The sequence below is a fragment of the Coturnix japonica genome, chromosome 15, assembly GCF_001577835.2.
Source record: "Coturnix japonica isolate 7356 chromosome 15, Coturnix japonica 2.1, whole genome shotgun sequence".
In the NCBI taxonomy this organism is placed as follows: Eukaryota; Metazoa; Chordata; class Aves; order Galliformes; family Phasianidae; genus Coturnix; species Coturnix japonica.
In genome coordinates, this window is record NC_029530.1 from 7,007,885 (window position 1) to 7,032,945 (window position 25,061).

The 25,061-nt window shown below is 52.4% G+C and overlaps 3 protein-coding genes and 1 long non-coding RNA gene across 6 annotated transcripts; all 4 read right to left on the reverse strand.

The window, feature by feature from the left end:
- Positions 1 to 7,288: 7,288 nt before the first annotated feature.
- On the reverse strand, positions 7,289 to 8,045 carry VPREB3 (V-set pre-B cell surrogate light chain 3). Its single transcript, XM_015877681.2, has 2 exons — positions 8,007 to 8,045; positions 7,289 to 7,855 (listed from the first exon to the last, which is right to left on the reverse strand). The coding sequence occupies exons 1-2, from the start codon at positions 8,043 to 8,045 to the stop codon at positions 7,457 to 7,459; spliced, it is 438 nt and encodes a 145-aa protein (XP_015733167.1). The 3' UTR covers positions 7,289 to 7,456.
- Positions 7,289 to 15,794, reverse strand: LOC107321290. 3 transcript variants are annotated; one of them, XM_032447966.1, is made up of 5 exons: positions 13,382 to 15,794; positions 12,225 to 12,569; positions 11,691 to 12,050; positions 10,640 to 10,714; positions 7,289 to 10,157 (listed from the first exon to the last, which is right to left on the reverse strand). In XM_032447966.1, the coding sequence occupies exons 1-5, from the start codon at positions 13,434 to 13,436 to the stop codon at positions 9,904 to 9,906; spliced, it is 1,089 nt and encodes a 362-aa protein (XP_032303857.1). In that variant the 5' UTR covers positions 13,437 to 15,794; the 3' UTR covers positions 7,289 to 9,903. The 3 variants fall into 3 exon arrangements, with proteins under 3 accessions (XP_032303857.1, XP_032303856.1, XP_032303855.1); XM_032447965.1 differs by having other exon boundaries at positions 7,289 to 9,806; positions 10,018 to 10,157; positions 11,691 to 12,569; XM_032447964.1 differs by having other exon boundaries at positions 11,691 to 12,569.
- A 108-nt stretch (positions 15,795 to 15,902) lies between these two features.
- Positions 15,903 to 17,142, reverse strand: CHCHD10 (coiled-coil-helix-coiled-coil-helix domain containing 10). Its single transcript, XM_015878044.1, has 4 exons — positions 17,030 to 17,142; positions 16,779 to 16,950; positions 16,514 to 16,667; positions 15,903 to 16,142 (listed from the first exon to the last, which is right to left on the reverse strand). The coding sequence occupies exons 1-4, from the start codon at positions 17,089 to 17,091 to the stop codon at positions 16,123 to 16,125; spliced, it is 408 nt and encodes a 135-aa protein (XP_015733530.1). The 5' UTR covers positions 17,092 to 17,142; the 3' UTR covers positions 15,903 to 16,122.
- A 1,283-nt stretch (positions 17,143 to 18,425) lies between these two features.
- On the reverse strand, positions 18,426 to 22,706 carry LOC116654132. The gene is made up of 2 exons (XR_004309077.1): positions 22,658 to 22,706; positions 18,426 to 18,918 (listed from the first exon to the last, which is right to left on the reverse strand). It is a non-coding gene; the product is annotated as an uncharacterized LOC116654132 (long non-coding RNA).
- Positions 22,707 to 25,061: the final 2,355 nt, after the last annotated feature.

The window sequence follows — 25,061 nt, forward strand, 5'->3', positions numbered from 1 at the left end:
AGGTACCAGCCACAACCATAGCCACTGCTATCTCTGGAATAGATTATGGTTTCTCCAGAGTAACTGAGAGAGTAACCTCCCATACATTGAGGTAGAACAGGAAAGATGTTCAAAGCCATGGCCATACAGAAAGAAACTTACCTGAGTGACACAGCCCAGCATGTTCCTGAGGGAGAAAGGCAGAAAACATCATTTCCAAATTTAGGGCTGTACCCCAGTTTCACATCTCCCCCTGTCACTACCAGCATCAGTGCTGCTGTCCCAGCTCCCACAGTAATAGTCAGCCTCGTCCTCGGCTTGGACCCCAGTGATGGTTAATGTGGCAGTGGAGCCGGATGCAGAACCGGAGAATCGTGAAGGGATGTTTGAGGGTCTGCTGCTGTCCCGGTAGATCACAGTGACAGGGGCACTGCCAGGTGACTTCTGCTGGTACCAGCCATAGTAGTTGTTAATCCAGGAGCAGATGTGGGTGCCAGTGCCAACCATTCCCTGCAATGACAGGAGATTTGTGTATCACACCTCCATTGCTCTGTGTCACTGTGGCACCAGTACCGCTGCTGTCTTCATTCCCACAGTAATAGACAGCTTTGTCCTCGGCTTGGACCCCAGTGTTGGTTAACGTGGACATGGAGCCAGAGTTAGAACCAGAGAATCATAAAGGGATGTTCAAGGGTCTGTTGGCATTCAGGTAGATCACACAGAAAGGAGCACTGCCACACAACTTCTTCAGGTGTTGCCTTAACAGTAACTGCCATAGACAGCCACTACCCCCAGAGCAGGTGATCCTGACTGTTTCTCCCAGGTGTCAGCTGGGAGTCAGCACTGCCTGCACCAGGGAACCTGGAGAAAATGGAGCTCAGCAAGTGCTGGGGCTTAGTCCCTCTGCTGTGTGCTAAGGGCTGTGTCACACACTGAGCTCCCTTTTATCTGCTCTCCCAGTTCCATGGCGCAGGCAGCACTGACTCAGCCAGCCTCAGTGTCAGCAAACCCATGAGAAACTGTCACAATCACCTGCTCTGGGGGTAGCAGCTATGTTGGAAGTTATTATTATGGCTGGTACCAGCAGAAGTCACCTGGCAGTGCCCCTGTCACTGTGATCTATAGCAGCAACAAGAGACCCTCGAACATCCCTTCACGATTCTCCGGTTCCACATCCGGCTCCACAAACACATTAACCATCACTGGGGTCCAAGCCGAGGACGAGGCTGACTATTACTGTGGGAGCTGGGACAGCAGCACTAGAGCTGTATAGCAACAATGATTAATTGGAGATAAAACTTGAACTGTAGGAAGATTTGCTGCCCTTCTTCCTCTTCTATGTGCAGAATTACTGCAGTAGGCATGTTACTCTTACCTTCACTTGGCCATGGCAATGAATGCACTCCCTTTCAGACCTCAGGGCACAGGAGATGTCTCAGACCCTGGGATGTGCTGCTCTGCTCTGAACACCTCTCATCAGAAGCGGACATAACTGTGTCCCTCTCTTCCATGTGGGGCATCCTCTATCCCTGCTAGTGCCAGCTCTCTCGACAAGACCCCTGCCTGTTCCTCCTGCTCCTTCTAACACCACCACAGGGAAAGAGATCTCAACAGAAGTCATAATAATGGAGAAGGGTGGAAACCCATTATTTTTAGCTCTGGACTTCAATTTACCACCACATCTCCCCATGTCACTACACCAGCATTGCTGCTGTTTTAGACACCACAGTAACAGACAGCCTTGTTCCTGGCTTGGACATCAGTGATGGTTAATGTGGCTGTGGAGCCAGATTTGGAACCGGAGAATCGTGAAGGGATGTTCGAGGGTCTCTTGTCGTTCCAATAGATCACAGAGACAGGGGCACTGCCAGGTGACTTCTGCTGGTACCAGCCATACCAGTTGTTACTACTCCTGCAGCAGGTCATTTTGAGTCTGCATGCAGATGGGGATTTTGAGCATGGGGCCCAGTCCCACTGACTGTATGCTAAGGGCTGTGTGTGCCAGGCACTCACTAAACTCTGTTTTCTCCTCTCTCTCCTCTCCAGGTTCCCTGGTGCAGGCAGCACTGACTCAACCAGCCTCAGTGTTAGTGAACCCAGGATAAACTGTCACGATCACCTGCTCTGGGGGTAGCAGCAGCTATTATGGCTGGTACCAGCAGAAGTCACCTGGCAGTGCCCCTGTCACTCTGATCTATGATAACACCAACAGACCCTCAAACATCCCTTCACGATTCTCCGGTTCCCTATCCGGCTCCACAGCCACATTAACCATCACTGGGGTCCAAGCCGAGGACGAGGCTGTCTATTACTGTGGTGGCTACGACGGCAGCAGTACTGCTGGTACAGTGATACGGGGATATGTGGGGGTGATGTACAGACTGCAATTCAAAACCATGGCTTTCTGCCCTTGTTGAGCCAGGGCTGAGACAGAATCCAGTCCCTTCTGCCAGGCTGTACAAGTATGCATAAATGTCTTCCTTTACCTTTTCATTAAGCAATCCTGTGTCCAGTGCCCCATTATGCCTGTTCCTTCAAAGGCACAGCACTGCACTGTTTCCAGCCTCAAAGCCTCTTACTGCAGGTGCCAGCCATACCAGCTGCTACTCCCAGAGCAGGTGATCCTCGGTTTCTCCTGGGTTCACTGACACTGAGGCTGGTTGAGTCAGCGCTGCCTGCACCAGGGAACCTGGAGAGGGAGAGGAGAAAGAGAAGAAAACAAGGCTTAGTGAGTGCCCAACACACACAGCAATCACTGCCCAGCAGTGAATGAAGAATATCACCATCAAAGAAGAGACCACTGCCATTTTAGAGGATCAGAACCCAGCCTGGAGCATCACAGCACAGAAGTAGCTTCAGCATCAGGAGGACAGGGTGGACAGTGTAACAAGGAGCAGGGCTGGGGATGACACAGTGCAGAAACTTTTCAAGGACAGACAGAAGTGCCCCCTATCCCCAGAATCTCCTTATGCACCACAACACACAACAGGGAGACCATTCAGACAGTGCTTTGCAGAGGGAACAAGAATTCATATCAGCTGTACAGCCCAGCCATGAGATAAAAGGGCAGAAAACCTCCATTTTTAACCCCCATATATGTTTTTTTGTTTGTTTTTTGACATCTCCCTGTATCACCACACCAGGATTATCACTGCTGTTCCTGCTGCTACAGTAAAAGACAGCTACAATGGTTAACGTACTCATGAAGCTGCACCAGGACATGGAGGACTGTGAGAAGCTGTCCCATGGTGTTGGTAGGTCTGTTGGTGTCAGCATAGATCACAGTGACAGATGCACTGCCAGGTGTCTTCTGCTGGTACCAGCCATAGTACCAGACAGCCCGTGGGCTCAGCAGTCTTATCCCATTGCCTAGTGAGGGCTCTGTATGTCAGGGACTCAATGAACTCCATTTTCTCCCACCCTCCTCTCCCAGTTCCCTGGTGCAGGCAGCACCTATCCCAGACACCACAGTAATAGACAGCCTCATCCATGGTTTGGACCCCAGTGATGGTTAATATGTTTGAGGAGCCAGAAAATTACAAAGAGATACCTGAGGGTTTCTTGGTGTTTTGATAGATCACAGTGACAGGGGCACTGCCAGGTGACTTCTGCTGGTACCAGCCATAGTCGCTGTTAATCCCAGAGCAGGTGATCCTAATTGTTCCTCCCAGGTTTGCTGACAGCAAGGCCAGCTGAGTCAGTGCTGCCTGCACCAGGGAACCTGGAGAGGGAGAGAAAATGGAGCTCAGCAATTGCCTGACACACAGCCTACACCTGGCAGCCATGGGATGAGGAACACCACCACTGCAGAAGAGACCTCACCTACATCCATGAGCCAGCAGTGTGCCCTTGTGGCCAAAAAGGCCAACAACATACTGGGGTGCATTCAGAAGAGCGCTGCCAGCAGGTCAAGGGAGGCGATCCTCCCCTCTACTCTGCCCTGGTGAGGCCTAATCTGGAGTACTGTGTCCAGTTCTGGATGCCGAGCTGTGTGACCTGGTGTAGGGAACCTGTTTTGGGGGGGCTGGACTCGGTGATCTCAGGAGGTCCCTTCCAACCCCTACCATTCTGTGATTCTATCCAGAAGTAGGAGGATGGAACTGCCAGGGGTAACACTGAGAAGGGCGGTGGCTGACACAGTGTTGTGACTATGCAGAAACAGATAGAAGTGCCTTCTGTCCCCAGAATCTCCTCCTGCACAAGGTACAAGAGGGAGGCCATTCACAGAGGGGACAGGAACCTGCCTCAGCTGCACAGCCCAGTTTGGCTGTGAGACAGATGTGCAAAAGCCTCTATTTTTAGCCCCTTTATCTACCTTCTTTTTTTTCCCTCTCCACATCTCCTCATATCAGCAGACCAAGGTTACTGCCACAGTAACAGAAAGTCTCACCCTTGGCTTGAATCTCCATGACAGTTAATTTGTGCATGGAGCAGGACCTGGAACAGGAAAAGTATGAAGCAATGTGTGAGGGTCTTTTGCTGACCCTATGTATCATAGCAACAAGGGCACTGCCAGGAGTCTTCTGCTGGGAGCAGCCATAGATGTTGTTACTCCAGGAGCAGACAAGGAAGTCCTGAAGTTTCATTTGGGACTGTGTGCTCAGAAGCATTATCCCACTGCAATGTGCTGAGGGCTCTGTGCATCAGACACTCACCGAGCCCCATTTTATTTCCTGCCTCTCCAGGGAGACTCAGCCAGCCTCAGTGTCAGCCAAACCAGGATAAACTGTCAGGATCACCTGCTCTGGGGGTAGTGGCTATTACAGCTGGCACCAGCAGAAGTCACCTGGCAGTGCCCCTGTCACTGTGATCCATAGCAGCACCAACAGACCCTCGAACATCCCTTCACAATTCTCCTGTTTCACATCCAGCTCCATGGGTACATTCACCATCACTGGGGTCCAAGCCGAGGATGAGGCTGTCTATTACTGCGGGAGCAGGTACAGCAGCACTAGTGCTGTAAGGTGACAGTGATTAATTGGAGGTGAGATAAAACTTAGAACTGCAGGAAGTTTAAGGGAGGAGGGGTTAAGAAAGAGTGATGGTCTGCAGCAGAGCCCCATTACTGTGGGGACACAGAGCCATGGGTATTGTATCACGGCCTGGGTTCCTCTCCTGGCAGTACCTGCCCACAGCTTCAGTGCCCTAGGCAGACTTACTGTTCACAGCCAGGGACTTTGGGCCTTTAAAGGGACAGACAGAAATGCCCCTTTTCTCAGCCTGCTCATGCACCACAACACACAACAGGGAGACCATTCAGACAGTGCTTAGCAGAGGGGACAAGAATTCATCTCACCATTCAGCCCAGCTGTGAGAGAAAAGAGCAGAAAACCTCCATTTTTAACCCCCATACATGTTTTTTGACATCTCCTATATCACCGCACCAGGCTTACCTCTGCTGTCCCTGCTGCTACAGTAATAGACAGCCACATCTTCAGCTTGAATCCCCACAATGGTTAACACGCTCATGAAGCTGCACCAGGACGTGGAGGACTGTGAGCAGATGTCCCGTGGTGTTGGTGGGGCTGTTGGCATCAGAACAGAACCACAGTAATAGACACTCTTGTCCTTGGCTTGGACCCCAGTGATGGTTAATGTATTTGTGAAGCTAGATGTGGAACCAGAACAGTATAAAAAGGTACCTGAAGGTCTGTTGTTGTTCTGATAGATCACAGTGACAGGGGCACTGCCAGGTGACTTCTGCTGGTACCAGCCATAGTTGCTGTTGCTAATCCCAGAGCAGCTGCACACATCGATTTCTCTGCACTCTAGCACTGTTAAGCACCACCACAGCCACGAGCAATAGCCTAGGGCTAGCAGGAGCACTTCACCAGCCTTCATTGCAAAGCATTCACACAAGCTACCTTCTTCCTCACAACAGCAGTGGCACCACCTGCCATTCACAGCATTCCCCAGCCCTGCTTCTCCCACCAAGCCCACCGGCCAGCCCCCAGGCTATCCAGCTGGCCTTACCTCATCCCACACAACTGCACCAGCTTCCCATAGCTCAACACAAGTACACTGGCCAGGAAGAGAGGCTGGAGGCAGCAGGTCAGGTGCCACAGTCAGTGCCGTTAAGAGTTCGTTGAGCAGCTGTGATAAATCCAGAGAGGTTTCAGTACACACTGGGAAGCAAAAGCTCCCTTCCAGCCCACTGAGACTGAATTCCCGTCCTCTTCTCAATTAACAAGCAATTAATAAGATCCAGAAACACGAAAATACTCTTTTATTCTATGCTCATTATACAGAAGAGGTAAAACTCCAAGCTACCGCTAGCTGCAGCTCCACAAGTCAGGAACAACAGCACCACGTTCTTAGACACAGGATATATATACATATATTTAATAAACCAATTTCTGTTAATCAGTTTCTTCTTCTCTATGCCCTAGTTGTGAACTTCACAAGCTCACAGTTAAGTGTTGCTACCGATTTACACGCCGCTGCAGCAGCACCCCCAGGTGGCTGGATTCAGCTTTAACAAGAAGGAGTCAGCAAGGAGATTGAAACGTATTGGTATTTCTACTTGCACATCGTCCTCAGTTAACTGGCAAACATAAGTCACAACCGTGGAAGCCTGAATATCCATCAGAGCAAATGACACATCAGTGCCAGGCTGTCCTGGCCAGCTGATAAGCGAACTAAAACCTTATGAACAGAGAGAGCTGAGCTGTGTTCTCTGAGGAAGGGAGAGATGGCCTGCATGGCTGTCTCATTCACCAGTGCCCTGCAGCACATGGGCTGCACTCTTAAGGGTAGACACACATATCTGAAGCAATGTATATAAGCTAAGCTGCATTGGGCAGTTCAAGGTTCATTGTACTCACATTTCTAAAGCTACATAGTCCCCTGTGGCTGATCCTGGGTTGATCAGGAACACTGAAGGACTTCCCAGGTTTCAGTGGGACAACTACAGCTAACAAGATAAAGGACTGAGGAATTAAAGGCTGCAAGAACATTATCTCAGAGTCCCCCTTAGTCCAGCCAAAGCGCAGTGTGGAGCCGCGGCCGTTGTGTCACCATGATGGCGAAGCGTTGTAGGGCTGTTCTCCTCACACTCCTCGCGCTGTGTAAGTGATCTGTGAGAATGCTGTGCCAAACTTAGTACCGCAGTGTGTCACAACGCTCGTGCAAGGCGCCCAGCAGTGCAATTACACACGTCCTTTTCCCTTGGAAGTGGTGGGGAGCCGTGATGGAGCGCTGGGTTCTGTGGAGAGGGGTGCCACAAAATGGCGGCTGGCGGGAGGGCGTGAGGTGCCACAAAATGGCGGCTCAGGGGGTGAAAGGCATGAAGAGCAAACAGCGCTGAGGGCACATTTTATTACGTTTATTGTACTTATAACATATATTACCGTCATTAAACCATGCCAGATACTCAGCCTGCAGGGAGGCCTTGTCCCTTCGTTCCACAGCTGCCATTCTGCTGAGAGCATCGTGCCGTATTTGCATGGGGTGAGCCAGCTGGGTTTGCTCCCTGTTTCTACAGCCAGTTGATGGTGAGGGGCAGCGAGCAGAAATAGCGGCCGCTGTCTTCCTCCTGGGCAGCTGCGATGATGAGGATGCAGGCATTGCGGGCGAGGTCTTTGGTAGCAGAGAAGCGGTCAGGAATGCTGGCAGGCTTGTGCTTGTCATGCTCCGAGTTGTAGTACAGCAGGTAGCTCAGGGCCTGCCCCGGGCGCTGCTGGTACCAGGTGATGCCAAAATTGCTGATGTTGTACTGGGGGTTGAGGACACAGGACAGCCGGGCGGTCTCCCCTGGCAGCACCCGTATGGCAGCTGGCTGGGTCAGCATTGGCTGGGCCCTGCAGGCTGTGCACAGCAGGGATGTGGTTACTGATGTGGAGCTGTGTCCTGACACCCCCAGCCCCAAAACATTCCCCTACCCCCATAGGGCATCCCCATTGCCCTGACCCACCACTCACTACATGCTTGGAACAAACAGCCCTTCTTGGCTGATGGCCCCCTGTGCAAAGCTCAGTCCTGCCCATCATCCCCAATGCAGCTGTGCTGCTGATCTTACCTGACCCTACCGTCCCCACCAGCAGCAGAAGCATGAAGCCCAGGACCATGGCAGGATCCAGGAGCAGAGGAAGGGAAGTTGTTTTGAGACAGACTGCAGTGCTGCACAAGCCCGGGCTGCTGTGTGTGCTGCTGGTGCTGGTGAGGTATATGTAAATGACACAAGGGGCTGGGGACTCCAGTTCACTGCATTGCTCCATTTGCTGCAACAGAGCTTTAGCAGCAAAACTCTAATCAATGGGGCAAGGGTCCAGCATCTGCACCTTCACTTCCAGTCACATCTTTGCACATGCAGCCTGCCCCAACAACAGGGTACAGAGTGGGGTCACCACTGAAACCTGATCGGCCTACCTGAGCGACATGGTTTGGGCTTGGGCTGCAGCACAGCTGGTGCCCAGTGCAGAAGGACTGCAGACAGGTAAAGCAAAAAAGCTGCCAGTCAACAAGAACAAAGGTCCTCCTGTCTGTAACACTACCACGGTGCAAGCAGCCTCTGCTGCCCAGCTCCCAAGGCGTCTCCAAGCCCGAGAGATGATTGCAAGTTCCCAACATGACTGGCCCTGATTGTGCTCTGGCTGCGAGGGAAAATGGAACCATGAGATCTAGGACAGGGTCCTGTCTTGTTAGGCTGCCCTGGCACTGCATCTGTGGTCCTAGAGATGGACAGGTATGGCGCCACAAGCCAGATACTATGGTGACACGCTGTAATGCTCTCAACAAGGGCTCACGTGCCAACGGCTTATCTATTTTTTTCACCTTCTATATCAGTTGGTCTAACAAAAGCAATGACTTCCCTCTACGTGACCTTGACCAGTTTTCTGTGACAGTCTCCCCAGGGAGGAGTGAGTGCAAAACAAGAGTGAAAAGTGATGGCTGAGGCTCCTCAAGGCCAATGTAACATGACCACCTCAAAGTACGGTGTGTCTGCAGCAGGGTAGTGGATTCAAGGCAGGGTTTTTCTGGATGCATCCCACAAGGAACAGAAATATCCAACTGGTTATGAAACACCCTACTGAGAGAAACAGCCTCATCAGCATGGGCACAGAGTGCTGTGGTGCTCTGCCACAGTCAGCACATATCAGAGGAAACCCAAATACCACCATACACAAAACCAGCACAACCATCTTGATGTGTTTTCACCAACCACAGGGAGATTTGATCACAAAATCAAGGTCACAACAATACAGGCTTGTTTTGGAAGGCCTTCACCTCTTCTGCCTTGTGCCATGCAGCAGCTGAGCCCAGAGGCACTGAGTGATGCAGCACCACAGCTGCCCAAGCAGCCCTGATCTGGCAAGGACAGTGAGAATCAGTGCTATATTCTCTGCTCCAGAATTTTGCACATTCTTGAGGGAACAGCAGTAAGAGCAGAGACAACAGCTCCTCCTTCCCTCCCTCCCTGAGCAAGAAAAGCTGCCATGTAAGCATTGCTGCACCCCAAAAAGCAGCCGAGCATTTCCTCTATGGGAGGAGGATGTGGCTGTGTCTGGCAGGTGGTAACAGCCCCAAAGGGTGATGCAAAGTCTGTCTGAGCTAAGCCAGATGCACAGCATCCAAAAGGCAGCTCCACCAGCAGCCAAAACAGCCAGGTATAGCAGAAACTGAACACACAGGGTTTTTAATTGAACAGGAGAAACAAACACTGAAGGTGAGAGGAGTTTGCTAGAGACCTTTGCATGATACACAACGGAGAAGAATTGTCCATGGTGCCACGAACACAGCATGTGAAGCACAGCTCCCTGTGTCCTTCTGGGCTGTCATCTTTGCCCCACGTCCTCCACTGCAGGGTTCCTTCCTGGGAAAGTGAGGAACTGTGAACAAACAGAACAGCCTTCGTTACCCCATGGCAGCAGAGGAGCCTCACATCCGCTGCTGTCCTGCATGCGAGGCAGGAGCATGGCCACAGTTTCATCCCCACGGCTCCTGGCCAACAGCTCCTGTACCACTGCAGTGGGGAATCAGCAATGCCTGGGCTTTGCCCTGCTGCCTCCAGAGCTCTGTGATGCCCGGGGCCACACTCACGCTGTACTGCACGCTGCCAGGGCTGACATAGATGGCTTCCCTGCTTGTTGTCTCCCTGCCTGTGGTCTCTGAAGGCCCGCAGTGGGGATGCAGTCTGTCTGCCAAGGTGTTGTGTCTCCTCAGCTGGACACGACACCTGTCTGAGACAGAGCAGAGAGGATACACAGCTGTGCAGAGCAGCCCATGCTGAAACAGCACAAATGGTCAGTTATACAGCAGTCTCTGCTCACAGATCCAGATCACAGTGTTTTTTTCCTGACAGTTCTTTCCCCACTATAATGGTCCTTACAGTCCAAAGGCATTTCCTTTGGCTGAATCCTGCATCATGCATATACTGCCAAAAGACATTTTACCAGGGCTTGGAGAAGCCTTCGGCCTCCTGCCGCACTGCTCTGGGTGACAGCACAGGAGAGCTGGGACCTGATGTAGTGCCACCCAGACGAGTCACAGCTGATGCTGTGCCCCACACCTGGCTGAGACCACAAGGGATGCAGGGAGGTGTCAGCAGAGGGCAGCATACATCAGATGAGAGATTGGAGCAGGCCGTGCTGCTGAAGATCTCACGGAGATGCTGCGAGGTGTTGTCTGGGTGAAGGTGTGTTCCTTGCCCAGTATTACTTACACAGAAAATACAAGCACGGAGCAATCACAGCAAACATAGCACTCATCAAAAACACCAGGAGGACAGACGAAGAGCCTAGAAAGGAGAACACAGCCTTGTACTCATGCTGTTCATATTGTAATATCTACTGGGATGTGCAAACCTGCAGGTGGGTTTGTGGTCTCAGTGAAAACACAGCAGACTCTGACCTCTGCAGCTCAGGAACTAAGTAAGACATTGAAGAAAAGCTGTGAAAGAAGGCTGACAGCAGGGAGCAGGCAGGCTGTGCACATCCTGTCATGCAGGGCTTCAAACAGCATGAGGATGCAGAAGGAAGAACACAAGGAACCAGCCCAAGTTTTACGAATGTCTCCTGAAATATGAACCACTTTTTTTTTGCTCCAATCAACCAGGACATGGCATGTCCTACAGCTCAACACAGGACCATGTTTTATCTGCACATTATGTATTTCCCAGGTGAGACACGGTGAGCCCAAATTATTGTTTAATATCAACTAACCGTGTTAATTGGCCAGGCTGAGCTTTGTGACTGAATTACACCGGATAAAAGATGCTTTGCACACTAAACTGCATGCATTAAAAATCTACATTATCATTAGGTACAAATTGGTTCCTGGAAGGGTCACATCACCAGCGATCAACAACTTGTACAGATAACCATCTACAACAACAGGCACATCACCTCACAAATGAACTGTGGTTTTGTAGATGCTTTAAATATATCTGTGTATCTTGCACTGATGTACTGTGGCTTTGCAAAGCCTTGCCATTGCACTGGAACAGCAGCTTGCACTCTGGGCAGCCAGCCCCCTCAACCACGCAGGTACAAGTCAATGTGCTGCAGATGCAGCTCCAGCTCTTCCCTACCTGCACATCCAAACTGCACAGGGTGGTGGCAAGGTGAATAAGCACCCTGCACAGTAAGATGTGTCCTCGATGGGAAGACTCACACCCATCCTGGCACTAAACCCTTAGATTAGATGGAGTGACTGAAACATAAAGGCCAACAGGGACAGAAGGATTTTCACAAGGACCCTGGAAACACACTCACCTTTCACAGTGAGGTTGGTTCCCCTCCCTCTCTGCCTGCCAGGAAGGTCTCCCAGGCCTCCCTGACACTGGTACCAGCCACTGTCCTTCTCTTCCAACCCAGTAATGGTGAGATGGCTCTGCTGATTCTTGACATCTAATGAGCATTGGAAACGACTTCCAATGCTGCCATTCTCATCCTGGAAACTGGAGCTGAGGTGCCATGCTATGAGTCGGGGCGGGCTCTGGTCTCGTTTGTGCAGCCAGAAGAGTTCTGTGAAGTTGCCAGTCAGATCAGTGGGGAAATCACAGTCCAAGGTGACTTCACTGCCTTGAGGTGCAGAGTAGCTGAGGTCGCCAGGGGCTGCCCAGGGCTGTTGATCTGCAAAGAAAAGAAGTTCATGGAGGCAGCCAAGTCCCTTGTCCACTGAACTCAACCCAACAGTGCCAGTGCTTCCCAGAGGTGTTGTGAAACCACTCAAAGACCAGAGAGGACCACAGGTTCTCAGGGATGCAAAAATACAGTGCTGAAAGAAAGAAAGGGAGCCAGACTCACCTATAACAAGCAGGTGAATCACCTTTTTAGTTGGACTGCTGTTCCCTATCTTCACATAGCAAAGGTAAGGGCCAGTGTCGTTCATAAGCACCGCTGAGATGTTGAGAAAGCTCACGCTCCTTCCAAAATCCAGGACGCTGCTGAAGTGACCTGCACTCTCAGACACACAGGACTGGTTGGACCGTGTCATCCTGAACTGCTGGACCCTCTTCGACTCATCCCCGTGGCTCCAGAGGATCTCATAGAAGGGATTCCTAGTGCTGTTGTCCTTGCGGAAAGAACACTCCATCGACACAGGCTCCCCTACAGCCACAAGAACCACTTGACTCTTGAGAGTCTCCGAACCTAAAACAGAAAGTAAGAGCTTTAAAACTGTCCTGAGCTCCAATTCCTGCTCCTGGGCAGGGAACAGTCACATTCACCCCATTCCACCCCATAGCGAATGCTTCAGGTACTGGGCAACTGCCCCTTGGTGGGGGCCTGAAAGCTGCTCTACCACCTTCATCTCTCTGGGGGCTCACAGGGCACAGGGATGCCCTGACCAGAATTCCCAGCCCTAACCCTCTCTCTATCTCCAGACAGAGCCACAGGAAGCCTGGGAACCATCATTAACATGCTCAGTGGTCCCTAAAGCCTCAGGACCCCTCCCCTGCTACTGCAAACCTGTGCATTCCCACTCAGAAACAACAGGAAATACTGCTGAGCACAGCTTCCTACCCAGCACTGTGTGCTGCCTGGACAGTAATGGTTCTGAGAAGGTAAGATTTCAAGAGATGAATAAGCAATGGGAAGCAGTGGGGAACGTTTCACCCCAGGGCCTGTCTCAACCTTTCTTTTTGGCTATCAGCACACAAGATCTTGTCCAACTAACGGATGCGCTCGAGCTCCTGCACAGCGAAGTGCCACTGGGTGTTTCTGTCCATCTCTCTGTTCAGTGCCCAGAAACTTGTTCAATACACATCAGAAGCTGATTGCTTTTTTTTAACCTTACTTTCAGGAGGTTCTGAAGAGACCTGGCATATCGGGATCATGAGCAGTGCGAGGGAGTCGTGGTTTCAAAGCACCATCCACCCCAAAGAACCCACACCAGGGAAAGGGCTGAAGTAAGACAGTCCCATTGCTTCCCAGCAGGGAGAGAGAACAGAGATGGCACTTACCCCAGGGCAGGAGCAGTGTAAGGAAGGTGAGCAGCACACAGGAGGTGAGTGCCATGTCCTGCTGGTAGCGGAGACAGGAGGCAGCCCCTTGTTTTTCACCTCACTGAGGTTCCGCCCGCACAGTGTGTGCGCAGAATGGTGTGAAACAGCTCCACCAATTGCTGTCAGCCCCAGCCGGCCTCGTCCTGCAGCACGGCTTTGTCCCACCGGGGTCATGTCACTGCTGGAAACCCCATCCAGGGGACAGGAGGCTGCAGGCAGCTCCATAATGGGGTCTGCTCAATGGAAGGGGTCACTCCAGGCCTCGCAGCTAAAGAGGAGCCCCCATCTCCTCCCTGCTGCATTGAGAAGTGGGGAAAACGCCTGCAAGCAGGAGACCATGGCCCCTGGGGGCAAAGCTCCTTCACAGTGCTTCACCATCAGCTCCAGCTTCCCACCGAGCTGCCTCCAGCACAAGGCTGAGGCCACAGGACAGGGTGCAGGGCAGGGCTGCCAATGCTGGGGCACGGGAGCAATTTCCTTTTCATAAGAAGCTTTTTAATTACAGGAACACGCTCTTTGTACTTGTTCTGCTTGTTCCATGGACTCTCCTGACAAATGCTGTGATCTAAATGAGAGCTGAAATGCCAAACACAAGGACAGGAACCATCCTGGTGCCTCGGAACACAGCCCATGGGAACCCAGACAACCCTCTGGTCACAGTCACTCATGGGAAAACTCATGAGACCTGTGCTGTACCACCCAAAAGGGAAAGATGAGTCCTCCATACCCTGGTACAGCAGTAGCTGCAACCTGCAGCACAGCGAGGCATCACTTAGAACGGATGTGAGCACTCAGATGTTTGATCTGGAAACCAAGGTCGCAGGAAAACAAACTGGTTTTAGGGCAGCCCAGTAGTGAGAGCTGCAGCACCCCCAGCCCAGCTCTGAGGCTACTGATAATCAGTCTGCTCTGCTCTGTGGTTTCACAGTTCCTCGTGGGAAAAGTGAGATAAATAGAGCAGTGAGCAGAGCTCTGCCCACACATACACCCTATGTGCACCCTACACAGCTGCCAGGACCTTCCTCTGTGTGAGGAGGGGAGATGTGGAGAAAGCAGTTTGCCCCTCCATGGCACTGTGACAGCACAGCTCTGCAGATCACTGCCTGTAGCAGCATCAGCACCATCCCACCATTCAGGTGCCTTAAGCTGTGGGACGGGATTTTACCTGCACATCCTGGCACCTCCACAGGAAAAGGGGATGATGTACAGTGCCCTGTAAGCTCTGCTGGAGAAACATCTTTATGGCAACATCTGGAAACTCAGTGGAAGATGCAGCTGCTGCACAAGCAGTGCAGATTGCTCTGTGCTTATCCTGCTTGGCTTATTCCTTCCTGCTAGATGTGCTTACTGAACAAGGTGAATTCTCTCTGGTTTTATCCTAGATTTGATGCTGTAGGCACTAAGGCATAGCTGTCCCTATAAGGTGTGGGCAAAACAAGAACCAGAACTGCTGCTGCATCATCCTGTTTTCTCTGCTGTGCCTGGCCTTCCCACACTTGGCAGGCAGCCTTTGCCTGACCTGAAGCACTCACTGCTGGAGCACGTGGTCCAAAGCTTTTGCTCCCTGTTATTTGAGCTGGATGCCCGGCTCTGTCTGCTGACGTTGGTCAGCACTGGCAGTTTCTCTGTTGTGACACTGGGTGAGAGTTCATGGCCAACACATCCACAATGACTCAGCTGAGATTTACCTCCTTCCCCCTGTGACCTAGGCAAGTTCTTGGAAGGGGAATAGCGAGAGACACAGCTCATGGATTTTTCCTACTCTGATCTAAGGAAACTAAGCTCAGGACACAGGTGGTTCACAAAGCAGAACAAGGCTGTTCTGGCTGTAACAGATGAACTCAGGCAACAAGCAGGAAGAAACAGAACCCCCAGGGTCAACTTTAAGCACCTCCATCTGCACTTCATCACAGCTCCAGGCTGTGTCAGAACTCAGTGCTCAGCAGCTGGAGGTCAGCAGTTCACAGATCAATTCCCACGTGAAAACTCAGGGTCAAGTGTTTGAAGTGTTACACTTGCACTGCCTGGCCAGAAAGAACAAGAACCATCCAAGATAAGTCCCAGAATCTCCCACAGACCACATGCAGGCAGTAGCAGTGAGACTCATTCTGCTGCCAAGACTGTAAATAGAAAGCAGCCCTGAACTGCACTCAATGCTAATGACCTTGAGAACGTTGCATAACACACTAAGAGCGGCCCAGTCACAGCGCCAGGCAGGTCACACCTTGCAGCTCATCAGAACAGCCCTTCAGGAAGAGGTTATCTGTGCAAACACACTCCTGAACACTTCCAGCCTCTGCTCTGCAGCACTGCCAGCCCCATCCCAGCTGCGCCATCACCTGCTCTCACCTCCACCCAGTCACACAGAGCAGCTCCTGCCTGCAGGGATTAAGCAAACACGAACCTTGCCCTGCAACTGGGTAACATTAAACTACCTTGATTCCAGCCTTCACGTTAAATAAGGGACACGCACAGGTAGTACTTCCAACTAAGCTCCTTTATTTCTCCACGATAAATAAAGCACTCACTTCCACAGTCTCAGTAGTTCTTTTCCTTCCCTTCTAGTCCAGGATTGAAGCACCACTCAAGGCTCCTCTCCCAGCCCGTTCCCTCAGCTCAGCTCCTGTCCATCCTTCCTTCACTCCCTGCAGTAACGTGGCTCTACAGCAGCTCTGCTCCATCCTATGGGGGCAGATCCTTCACAGGAGAGAAGAAACACCTGCAGGGCAGAAAGCACAAGGTCAGCAGTTAGTCAGTGTTCTCCCACATGAGTATATCACCCTAAACCTGAGACAATCACTGAAACCAGCTAACAACAAACACAGCAGGAATGGGAAGCTGTGCAGTAACAGCAGCACAGTTCTGAGGGCAACTAGAGCAGCTGGAACTTCACACTGTGTGACCCCCCAAACACAGGAATGGCAATTCGCTGCCCTTCTCAGCTCCCTCCAGCACTGCAGGGCACGGGAAGGGCAAACACAGGGGGCAGAACCACTGCCAACCACACTGCCCTGCGTGCACACAGCGGGCAGCTCTGTGACCTTTACACCCCCCCAGCCACCATCCCGCCCCCGCTGTCAGCGCACTCACCGCTGCTGTACTTGCACTGCTTCAGGGCCTCGTTGAAGCCCTCGCACAAGGTCAGGTCCTGCTGGTTGGTGGCGCACTCCAGGAACTGCTTTATCTCGTAGTGACACGGGCCGTACGGCGACTGCGGCTGCACCGGGGGCAGCTGGCGGGGCTCCTAAGGTTGGGGCGGGGTGAGAAGCGGCTCCGGGCGGCACAATGTGACCCCACGGCCGGCACAATGTGACCCCACGGCCGGCACAATGTGACCCCCCGTCCCGTCTCGTACCTGCACCGCTCGGGCCGGCTCTGAGGACCCGCCGAACGCTCCGGTGATGGCGCTGCCCACCACGTGTCCCACGGCCGAACCCACCGCCACCCCCGCAGCAGTGCTCGCCATCTGCGCCATCAGACCGGGCTGAGCCGGCTGAGCCGCCGGTACCGGGGCCGCTGGGGCCGCGCTGCGGGACAGAACCGAGTCAGAGCCGAGTCATAGAGCCGGGCGGACACGGGCAGAGCCTCCCCCCGTCCCTCCCGTACCTGGCCGGTGCTGGCGGTGCCGCAGCCCGTGACACGCTCCGTGCACCCCGTCCCCTCGCCATCCTCTCGCTGTTCTGCCCAACCACCCACGCGCGCCGCCTTATAAATGGCCCCCGCGCATGCTCACTACTGCCCACCGCACCGCCCCCCCCACTGCAGTCCCACCGCCTGCAGCTCCCACCCGCACCGCCAGGGGGCGCTGCTGAGCTGCTGCTCGGGAAACACTGCGCCCCCTGGTGGGCAGGGAGGGAACTGCAGGAGGGGAGATGGAAGAGGTGGGAGGAGGAAAGGGGGAGTGAAGGGAATGGGAAGGGGACAAGGGGTCTGAGAGTGGGACAGGGAAACGGAGATGGGGAAGGGATGTGATGTGATGTGATGTGATGTGATGTGATGTGATGTGATGTGATGTGATGCGATGTGATGCGATGATATGATGCGATGCGATGTGATGATGTGATACGATGTGATGTGATGTGATGTGGAGCTGTGATGTGTGCTGGTCCGTGGCTGCTGCCAGGCCTGGATTCCTGCTGCACCTTTGGATGCTCCTTTAGCCCCGTGAGTGGAAGAAATGCCCCAAACTAACCCGGATCCTGAAGTTGTCCAGGGAAAGGGAAGCCCTCAGCTGTGTAATAACTGCAGGGCTGCATTCAGACACACAGCAGTTCCTGGGGCTGGTTCACTGACTGGCAGGAATTAAGGAGCCCAGTCAATGCAGGGCTGTAATGAGCTGCTCTGAAAGTGTTTGTGTAGAATCAGGTTTCCAGCGTGAGGGGAAGACAGAAGTGTTTGTAACACAACCACCCCTGTGCTGCAGTGGGGGGAGCAGAGATCCTAAAGGACTGAGAAGAAAGAGGCTGTGCTGGGGGGATGAAGGGCTGCGGGGGTGTAGGGAATGCCAGACATCCAGCCATAGGAAATCAAGGCTGGTTGGTCTCCCACCACACACACAGCGGCTCGTTGAAGGCGCCTGGCCTTCAAGCTGAGGGCATCTCTGTGAGCTGCGTCTCCGGGACCCTTTGATTTGGTTAATTAGACACAAAGTTGTTGTGTGCTGTGGGAGGAAGGTATGCGCCGAGGAGCCCGGCTACATCGCTGTGCTAATGAGGTAATTTAGTGTGTCTGTCTGAGACGGCGCAGTGTGCACAGCCCACAGACGGCAGCACCAGCTCCTTACATAACCATCCGGTGTCAGGGCTTGCCTACACTTACAGCTCATTTTGGATAGGAGACCTATAAATCTGAAAGACAGCAGTTAATTTCTGAATAGTTCTGGAGCAATTTACCCCAAACCAATCCTTTCTGAGTAACAGCACTGGGCTGTATTAGCAGTTATTGATGTTATTGAATGCTGGGCTGTATTACCCCAATTAGCAGCAGGATCGGTAAGACAAGCTGTGTAAAAAGTGGGTCTATTTCTCCATCTGCTCTCTGTGTCTATTAGCAGATAACAATCTCCCCTTGCAGAGCCTGCCCCGCTCAAATCCTCACACTGTCACCGCCGAAATGTTGCTGCAGAGACCTCGGAATTCCCCGAGCATTTGATTTCAAGGGGTTATTTCACAGGTAAGGAATGCAGCCCTCTGCCTCCATCACACATCCTCCTTTCCCCCACCAGGGGCTGGCCGCTCTCCTGGCCATCCTGCAGTGCTGCTGAGGGGCTCGGTGCCACCCACAGCTCAGGACGCCTTGCCCAGCACAGCACACAGCCCGTCCATCCCTGCCCCACATCACAGCGAGATCCCCACCTGGAGATGCCCACGGAGCCCCCCCAGCTACACGTCTGTGCTTGGAGGGCCCCAATTACTGCGTGCGTGGGCAGATCTGGGCAGTGCATTCACCGTATGTGGGTTAGCAGCACAGGATGGGCGCTCAGGGATCCGGGCAAGCTATTCAAAGAGAAAGAACATGAATTAGCCAATGTTTGTGGATGATCCCAAACCTCCAGTTCTTCCCAATGTGTTTGTTACTCAAAATTACTCCATGAATCACTTAGGACTGAGTACGTATTGCAGTTTCTCATGTCCTGTTTGTGTTTGTATCTTGGAGCCCTGGCTGGCCCTAATTTTGCTGGTGCTGAGTGGTTGAGTTCAGCCGTCCAAGTCCACACGGAGCATCTCTTTCATCCTGGGAAGTTTTTTTGCAAACAGAACTTGCAACCAACAAAACAAAACCAAGGGGCTGTTGCCATTAAAAGTAACTCAGAGACCTTTCACGTGCAAACAGGCACATTTCTTGCTGTTGGAGGGAGGCAATGCTTGGTGGCACAACACATCACAGCTCCACAGCCGATGTTTTCTCATCAGAGATGGGAAAGGGAGGAATTAAGAAGTGAAGTGTCCAAGCGGAGGAGCAGCAGATGGCTGGATGTGACTGCATGGGAAGCAAAGCAGCGCTATGGAGCACAGTTTCATCTTTCAAGTCTCGTGTTCCCAAGATCTACATGCCATTTCTTGGATGTGGTTTGCCCTGAGGGCCATCTCAACAGCTGTGAAGTTTCGACAGATGAGCAGTGGAGTTTTCAATATATTTCACAAAGCAACTGAATGTTTTTAACTCATTCCTGTATGTCCACTTCTGGTATTAAGGCCCTTCCTAATGAGATCACAAATCTTTCCCACTCAGATCCCAGGGTCCGGCTGCTGGAGCACAACTGATCACAGGCAATATTGTCATGCTCCTCATTTTTGGAGAGATTTTCTCCATCAAAAGAAGCTTCTCTCAGCCACTTCCATGGGTTCTGAGAGGTGTCAGTCCATGTCTGCATTCACCTGTCCCATTTAATGCCCCCATGAGCTGCTTGTGGAGAAAGGTACCAAGCATGGAAGCTGGATTCATTTTCCATGGGGGAAAATGAACTGCTGAGTGGTGAACACTTTACCTTGTAGAAGGGATTCCCCTCATCCCTTGATGCGGAAAGAGGAGGAATGTATTGAACCCAGTCAAAGAAGGGCTTGTGTGTCCCAAAAATCATCAGTTAGTCCTACTGAAATGACCTCTTCCAAAACATCCCCAGCAGACACTCAGATCACGAGGACAACGGTGTGAATTTACTGCTATGAACAAGGCAAGAGGGCAAACCTGAGCCCTGTGGTGTTTCCTTCAACGTAACAGAGATCCTGTAAGCACACAACAAAATAATCACAGCCTGTTTGTTTTGTGTCTAGCTAAAGGAGCTGAGTAACAAGGGCTGCAGTCTGCTGCCCTTTATCCCAATGGGATGTGCCAGGCTGTTCAGTGGAGTCTAAAGCAGCAAGCTCTCACACCCTCACAGGGGATAGCACTGCTGTGCAGCCCTGGAGCAAGATCACTCTGTGTTTTACCTGCTCTGTCCCAGCAATGAGCTTGGGGCTTGGCATTTCCTCCTCATCCAAATGTCTGCCCAGAGGCCACTTTGCTCTGCTCTGCTCCCTGGTTGGTCTCACTTCTCTCTCCTGTGCTGCAGACACAGCACACATCTCCAGAGCTGCTCCCAGCAGTTTTCTCAAGCTGAGAGCTGCTTACATCTGCTTATGGCTCGTGGCTGCTGAGGGCTTCTGGCTCAGAGGAGTCAGAGCAAAACAACACACAAGTGAATATGGCAGTGAGGGTGGGGGCCCGTGTCTCAGGCAGAGGCATCTGTGACCTTTAAGGAGGCTGTTAGCACCAACTCATGAACAGCTACTGCTTTGAACTCGAATACTGCACTTACAGGCTGCCTCCCTGAGATCCCCCCTGTTCCCAAGCAGTGATATAATGCCTATATGGCAGCCTGAAAGACGCTAAGCAATGGTGCAGCCACTCCGCAAGCAGTTCACAACCACCTGTGACTCAAGGTCCTTTGTTTCAGCTCTCCAAAATATCACATGGATTTCAATCACCCCATTGTTCTCCTCTGCCCTACTGACTGCCCGGCCCAGCAGCTCCCAACATCTGTTCTCTGCTGGAAGTATCTTTGCTTTTCTCTTCTGTCCTCTGTAGAAGCAGTTGATGGTGTCTTCTTTCCACATGGAAGGCCGACAGCCCCTTCAAATGCACAGGGAACTCTGGTTCTACACTGAAGACAGTGGTTCCTTCTGCTGAAATGCTCTTTCAGCTGCAGCCACCACCACAGTGCTCAGCTCAAGGCAGAGGACATCCCTGTGCTCCTCCATTGGAACACTGCATGCTTTTTGTCTGGTTTCAGCTTACTGCAGGCAAAAGCACAGGCTGAGGAGATGCCTGAGTGATGTGGAGAGGCAGGAGGGTCTCAGTGGTAGGGAGGCTGTGTGGGAGGGAGGTGCTGGGGGAGAGGTACCTGCTGGTTCAGTGCTGTTTGCTGAGGAGGGAGTGAGAGGGGGACCAAGAGTTTGGCTGCCCCGAGCAGAAACGTGCATGAAGAACACCTCAACCCACACCCTGAATTCCACAGCTCAGTGCTGGTGACGGGAAGGGAGGAAGGACAGGATGGGACATTTCCAGCAGACCCACAGCATGTTCATAACAGCCTTGTCCCAGCAGTCCTGGCTGCCTCCCTCCCCCAGTGCCTTCACATCTCATATTGCATTTTATTAATGCAATCCCCCTTAGGCTAGAGGGAATTGTATCCCAGGAGACATTCCAATCTCAGCTCCGCTTTGGAGGGGATCAGAGAGAATCAAGGGTGGGGGGTGTTCCACCAGGACGTTTCACTGCGGAAAAACTGGCAGACTGAATATGCTGCAAGACAGCACTAGCAACCTCCTTATCAGACACCAAGCCGCAGGCTGCAGCCAACTGCTCCGTGCTCCTGCTCTGGCTCACTGCCTCCCAAGGACTGCTCGTTTCTGCTGGGTCCACACTGTGGGCTTAAAGCTCTACACCTGGGCTGGGGGCTGCTCACAGGGTGTAGGGTTTTGCCCTTTTGCTTGGGGATGAACACAGCTGTGCATGCAGGCAGATCCGTGCTGCCACGGTGGCTCTGCTGGGTCAGCATTCCTATATACAGTGTGTGCCATGACCACCAGATCCTCACCATGCTGCTCATTGCTGGCCAGGGCTGACACCTCTCACCAGAAATGGGAGCTGGCTCCCAGGTGTCTGGCTCCCGAGGTGAGTTTTGTTATGCACTGAGCCTCTGCCAGAAATACGCCAGCAGATGAAACTCCATCTCAGGCCAAAAGACATAAAGATGGATGTGTTTTTCTTGCCTGGCTTACCTTGTGGGCAGTGCTTCTCACCATAGCCCTGTGCACAGCTCCTGGCACAGACCAGGAGCTGATTAACAACAAACACCATGGCCTGGATCCCACTGATGCCCACAAAACCACAGTGGAGCAGAGAGCTGCTCGCTGGGGGCAAATCCCAGAGCTGGAGGCAGCTGTAACTCCAGAAAGTTAATGCTGGTGAAGTTTGAATCAAAGTCAGTCAAAAACAAACGCAGAATATGTAGTAGTGGCCCGTGTGTAACTTTCTGGCCCAACCAAAACTTTCTAGAAATTCATACCAAGGCTGTTGTATGGCACACTGCTGGCTCATGACCAACCTGCCGTCCACCAGGACACCCAGGTCCCTCTCTGCAGAGCTCCTCTCCAGCAGCTCATCCCCCAGCCTGTACTGATGCATGCAATTGTTCCTCCCTACGTGCAAGACTCTACACTTGCTTTTGTTAAACCTCATTCGGTTTCTTACTGTCCAGCTCTCCAGCCTGTCCAGGTCTCTCTGAATGGCAGCACAGCCTTCAGGTGTGTCAGCCAAAACCTCCCAACTTCGTGTTATCAGCAAACTTGCTGAGGGTGGTCACTCTCTCCTCATTGAGGTCACTGGTCATCTGGGAAAAAATAAATAAATAAGCCCACTTTATTTTGGAACTGTCAAGAGGCATGGCTTGGATCCAGGACAACTCACACAATTCAAATCACCTCATTAAAAACTAAAAAGAGCTTTGAATCAAAGCGCCTCGCCAACCAACAGAAATGTTCACATATTTTACTTCAGATATTACTTTACTTTTCTGCTTCTGATTCCAAGTCTGCTGGGCTGCCCACTGAGGAACAGAACCTGGTAACTCAAGGGCTGTCCAAGAGGGAAATCCTCCCCAGCCCTGGTGTTTCCAAGGGCAGTTCACCACATTTGCCCTCCAGCCCTGTTTGCACCTACCAGCAGCACCTGCACAAACATCCACTTTGGCTGCCTGGGGAAAAACATGACACCAGGACCAAAGCAAAAGAGAACCTCTGAAAATGGGAGGGTGAGAGCAGTGACTTGCCTGATGGTGATGCTTTCCCATGGAGCAGTGGTGATGGAGACAATTCATGAGGCCATCACCTGCCAAGGGAAAAAGAAAGACCTCAGAGGAACCAAGAGGGTTTCTCTGTCCTGGGATGCTGGCTTCAGGACCCTCCTCCAGCTGCTCACAGCACTGCCCAGAGCTGCAGTGCTCCTGCTGACTTTGCAGGGATCCTGAGGCCCTCAGCCCTACAGAACACAGCTGTGAAAGTCACACCAGGGAAGCAGCAGGAAACAAAAGGACTTTGGACAGACAGGCCTAATCCATTTAAATTCAGTTTATCTCTCACCTCCCCCTTTCCCTTCTCTCACAGACCTTTTCTCTCTCCTGCTCTCAGTCCTAAGTATCACAGCAGTGTCTCACTGCTGTTTCACACTGAAATGGCCCAATGACTGCTAGTTATGCTCTTTGCTATTCTCAACAGAGAGAAATCACAACTGCTGTTTCCTTCATCTTGCACACTGTTAGCACTGGCTGGTGGTTCCTTGCAAGGCTCATGTCATGATTAGCACCAAAGGAACAAGATGTTCTGGCACTATGGCCCTGCAAACTGTCCCCCAAATCCAGCTAAACAGGGATTACCCAGAGAGCTGGAAAAAGTGAGCAGGGGAGGCTGGCTGCAAGCAAAAGGGCAGGGAATCCCCCATGCTCGCTGTTTCTGAGGCTGCAGAGCTCATCATACACATGACACAGCTGACCCCGCCTCACAAACATCCCCACCATTCTCATCCCTGCTGGCAGCTCTGGCTGGTCAACAGCTCATGGTCTGAGCCCCATCAAGGAACAAAGCATGCAGCCCAGCCTCAGCTCACAGACCAGCAGGCACTGAGGCAGCTGTCAAGCAAGAAGATCCATGCATGGGTATGCTGCACCAGTGGGACCTCCCAGTCATGAACCCCAAAGGTTGCTCCAGCCCAACAAGGAGCTGCAGGAAAGCAAGCAGGCTGCACTTGCACTGAGAGGAGTCAGCCTGTTGGTGCTCTGGAGTTGGGGTGGAAGCCCTGTATCCCCTGTATGCCAGAATCCTCTGTACATTCAGCTGCACGCTGATGTAAGGATGAGGGCTGGACAGGCAGACAGTGACTGTGAGAGCTCCTAGCAGAGCAGTGTTAGCAGAAAGGGTTTGTGCTGGCTGCACGTAGGGCTGTCAGCAAAAGGTGAGCACACAGGCTCCCAGCCCACTCAGTGGGCCATCTTCCTGCTGCTGAACATGTCCCTGCTCTGCTGGAAAATGCCTGGAATCCCAAACACACCATGCACTTTCTTTTGTGCTCAGTGTCTTGGCAGGAACCGGCTGTTCTCACGCATGGTCCCATCTCTGTAAGGCCTGTGTTTCCCAGAACACCCCCTTCCCAAGTCTCCCTTTTTAAAGAAGAGCCAAGCTGCCTGTCGCTGCCTCGCAGGCTGCTCCCACGCCTCTCCCTGCTTCCCCAGGGCACCAACAGACTCCCCTGGCATGGGCTGAAGGCCCTGAGCTCCCAGAGACAGCAGCCATTCAAATGAAAGACCCTAAAGAAAAGTAAAACAAAGGCAGGAAAGCTTTCCTTGCTGGAACCCAGCTGTCTGACTCAGAGCAAGGCAAGAAAGTAAGAACTGCTGTATGTTCCAGAGCAGTGGAGCGCACACATCACAGCGTGCAGCCTGAGCCCTGCAAACGTGTTTCCCTGCTTCTTCCCTCTGGCTGCTCCCACAGGTGTGGCCTCTGGGGCACCTCCAGTCCACCACTCCAATAAGGGACAGCGTCTATCAACCCTGGTGCTCGCAGTGGGAGCCACAGTGGGGCTGGAGCTCTGACCAGGTGTGCAG

Excerpts from the sequence above, each read along its gene's own strand:
- VPREB3 (XM_015877681.2), bottom strand. The coding sequence starts at position 8,045 with ATGGTCCTGGGCTTCATGCTTCTGCTGCTGGTGGGGACG. Across the intron at positions 7,856-8,006 it reads TTCTGCTGCTGGTGGGGACG|GGGAATGTTTTGGGGCTGGG; the intron begins GTAGGGTCAGGT and ends CTATGGGGGTAG.
- LOC107321290 (XM_032447964.1), bottom strand. The coding sequence starts at position 13,436 with ATGGCACTCACCTCCTGTGTGCTGCTCACCTTCCTTACACTGCTCCTG. Across the intron at positions 10,715-11,690 it reads AACCAACCTCACTGTGAAAG|GCTCTTCGTCTGTCCTCCTG; the intron begins GTGAGTGTGTTT and ends TCTCCTTTCTAG. Across the intron at positions 10,158-10,639 it reads TCCGTGCTTGTATTTTCTGT|ACAGGTGTCGTGTCCAGCTG; the intron begins GTAAGTAATACT and ends GCTCTGTCTCAG.
- CHCHD10 (XM_015878044.1), bottom strand. The coding sequence starts at position 17,091 with ATGGCGAGGGGACGGGGTGCACGGAGCGTGTCACGGGCTGCGGCACCG. Across the intron at positions 16,951-17,029 it reads GCACCGCCAGCACCGGCCAG|CGCGGCCCCAGCGGCCCCGG; the intron begins GTACGGGAGGGA and ends TCTGTCCCGCAG. Across the intron at positions 16,668-16,778 it reads AGCCGGCCCGAGCGGTGCAG|GAGCCCCGCCAGCTGCCCCC; the intron begins GTACGAGACGGG and ends CCCCAACCTTAG.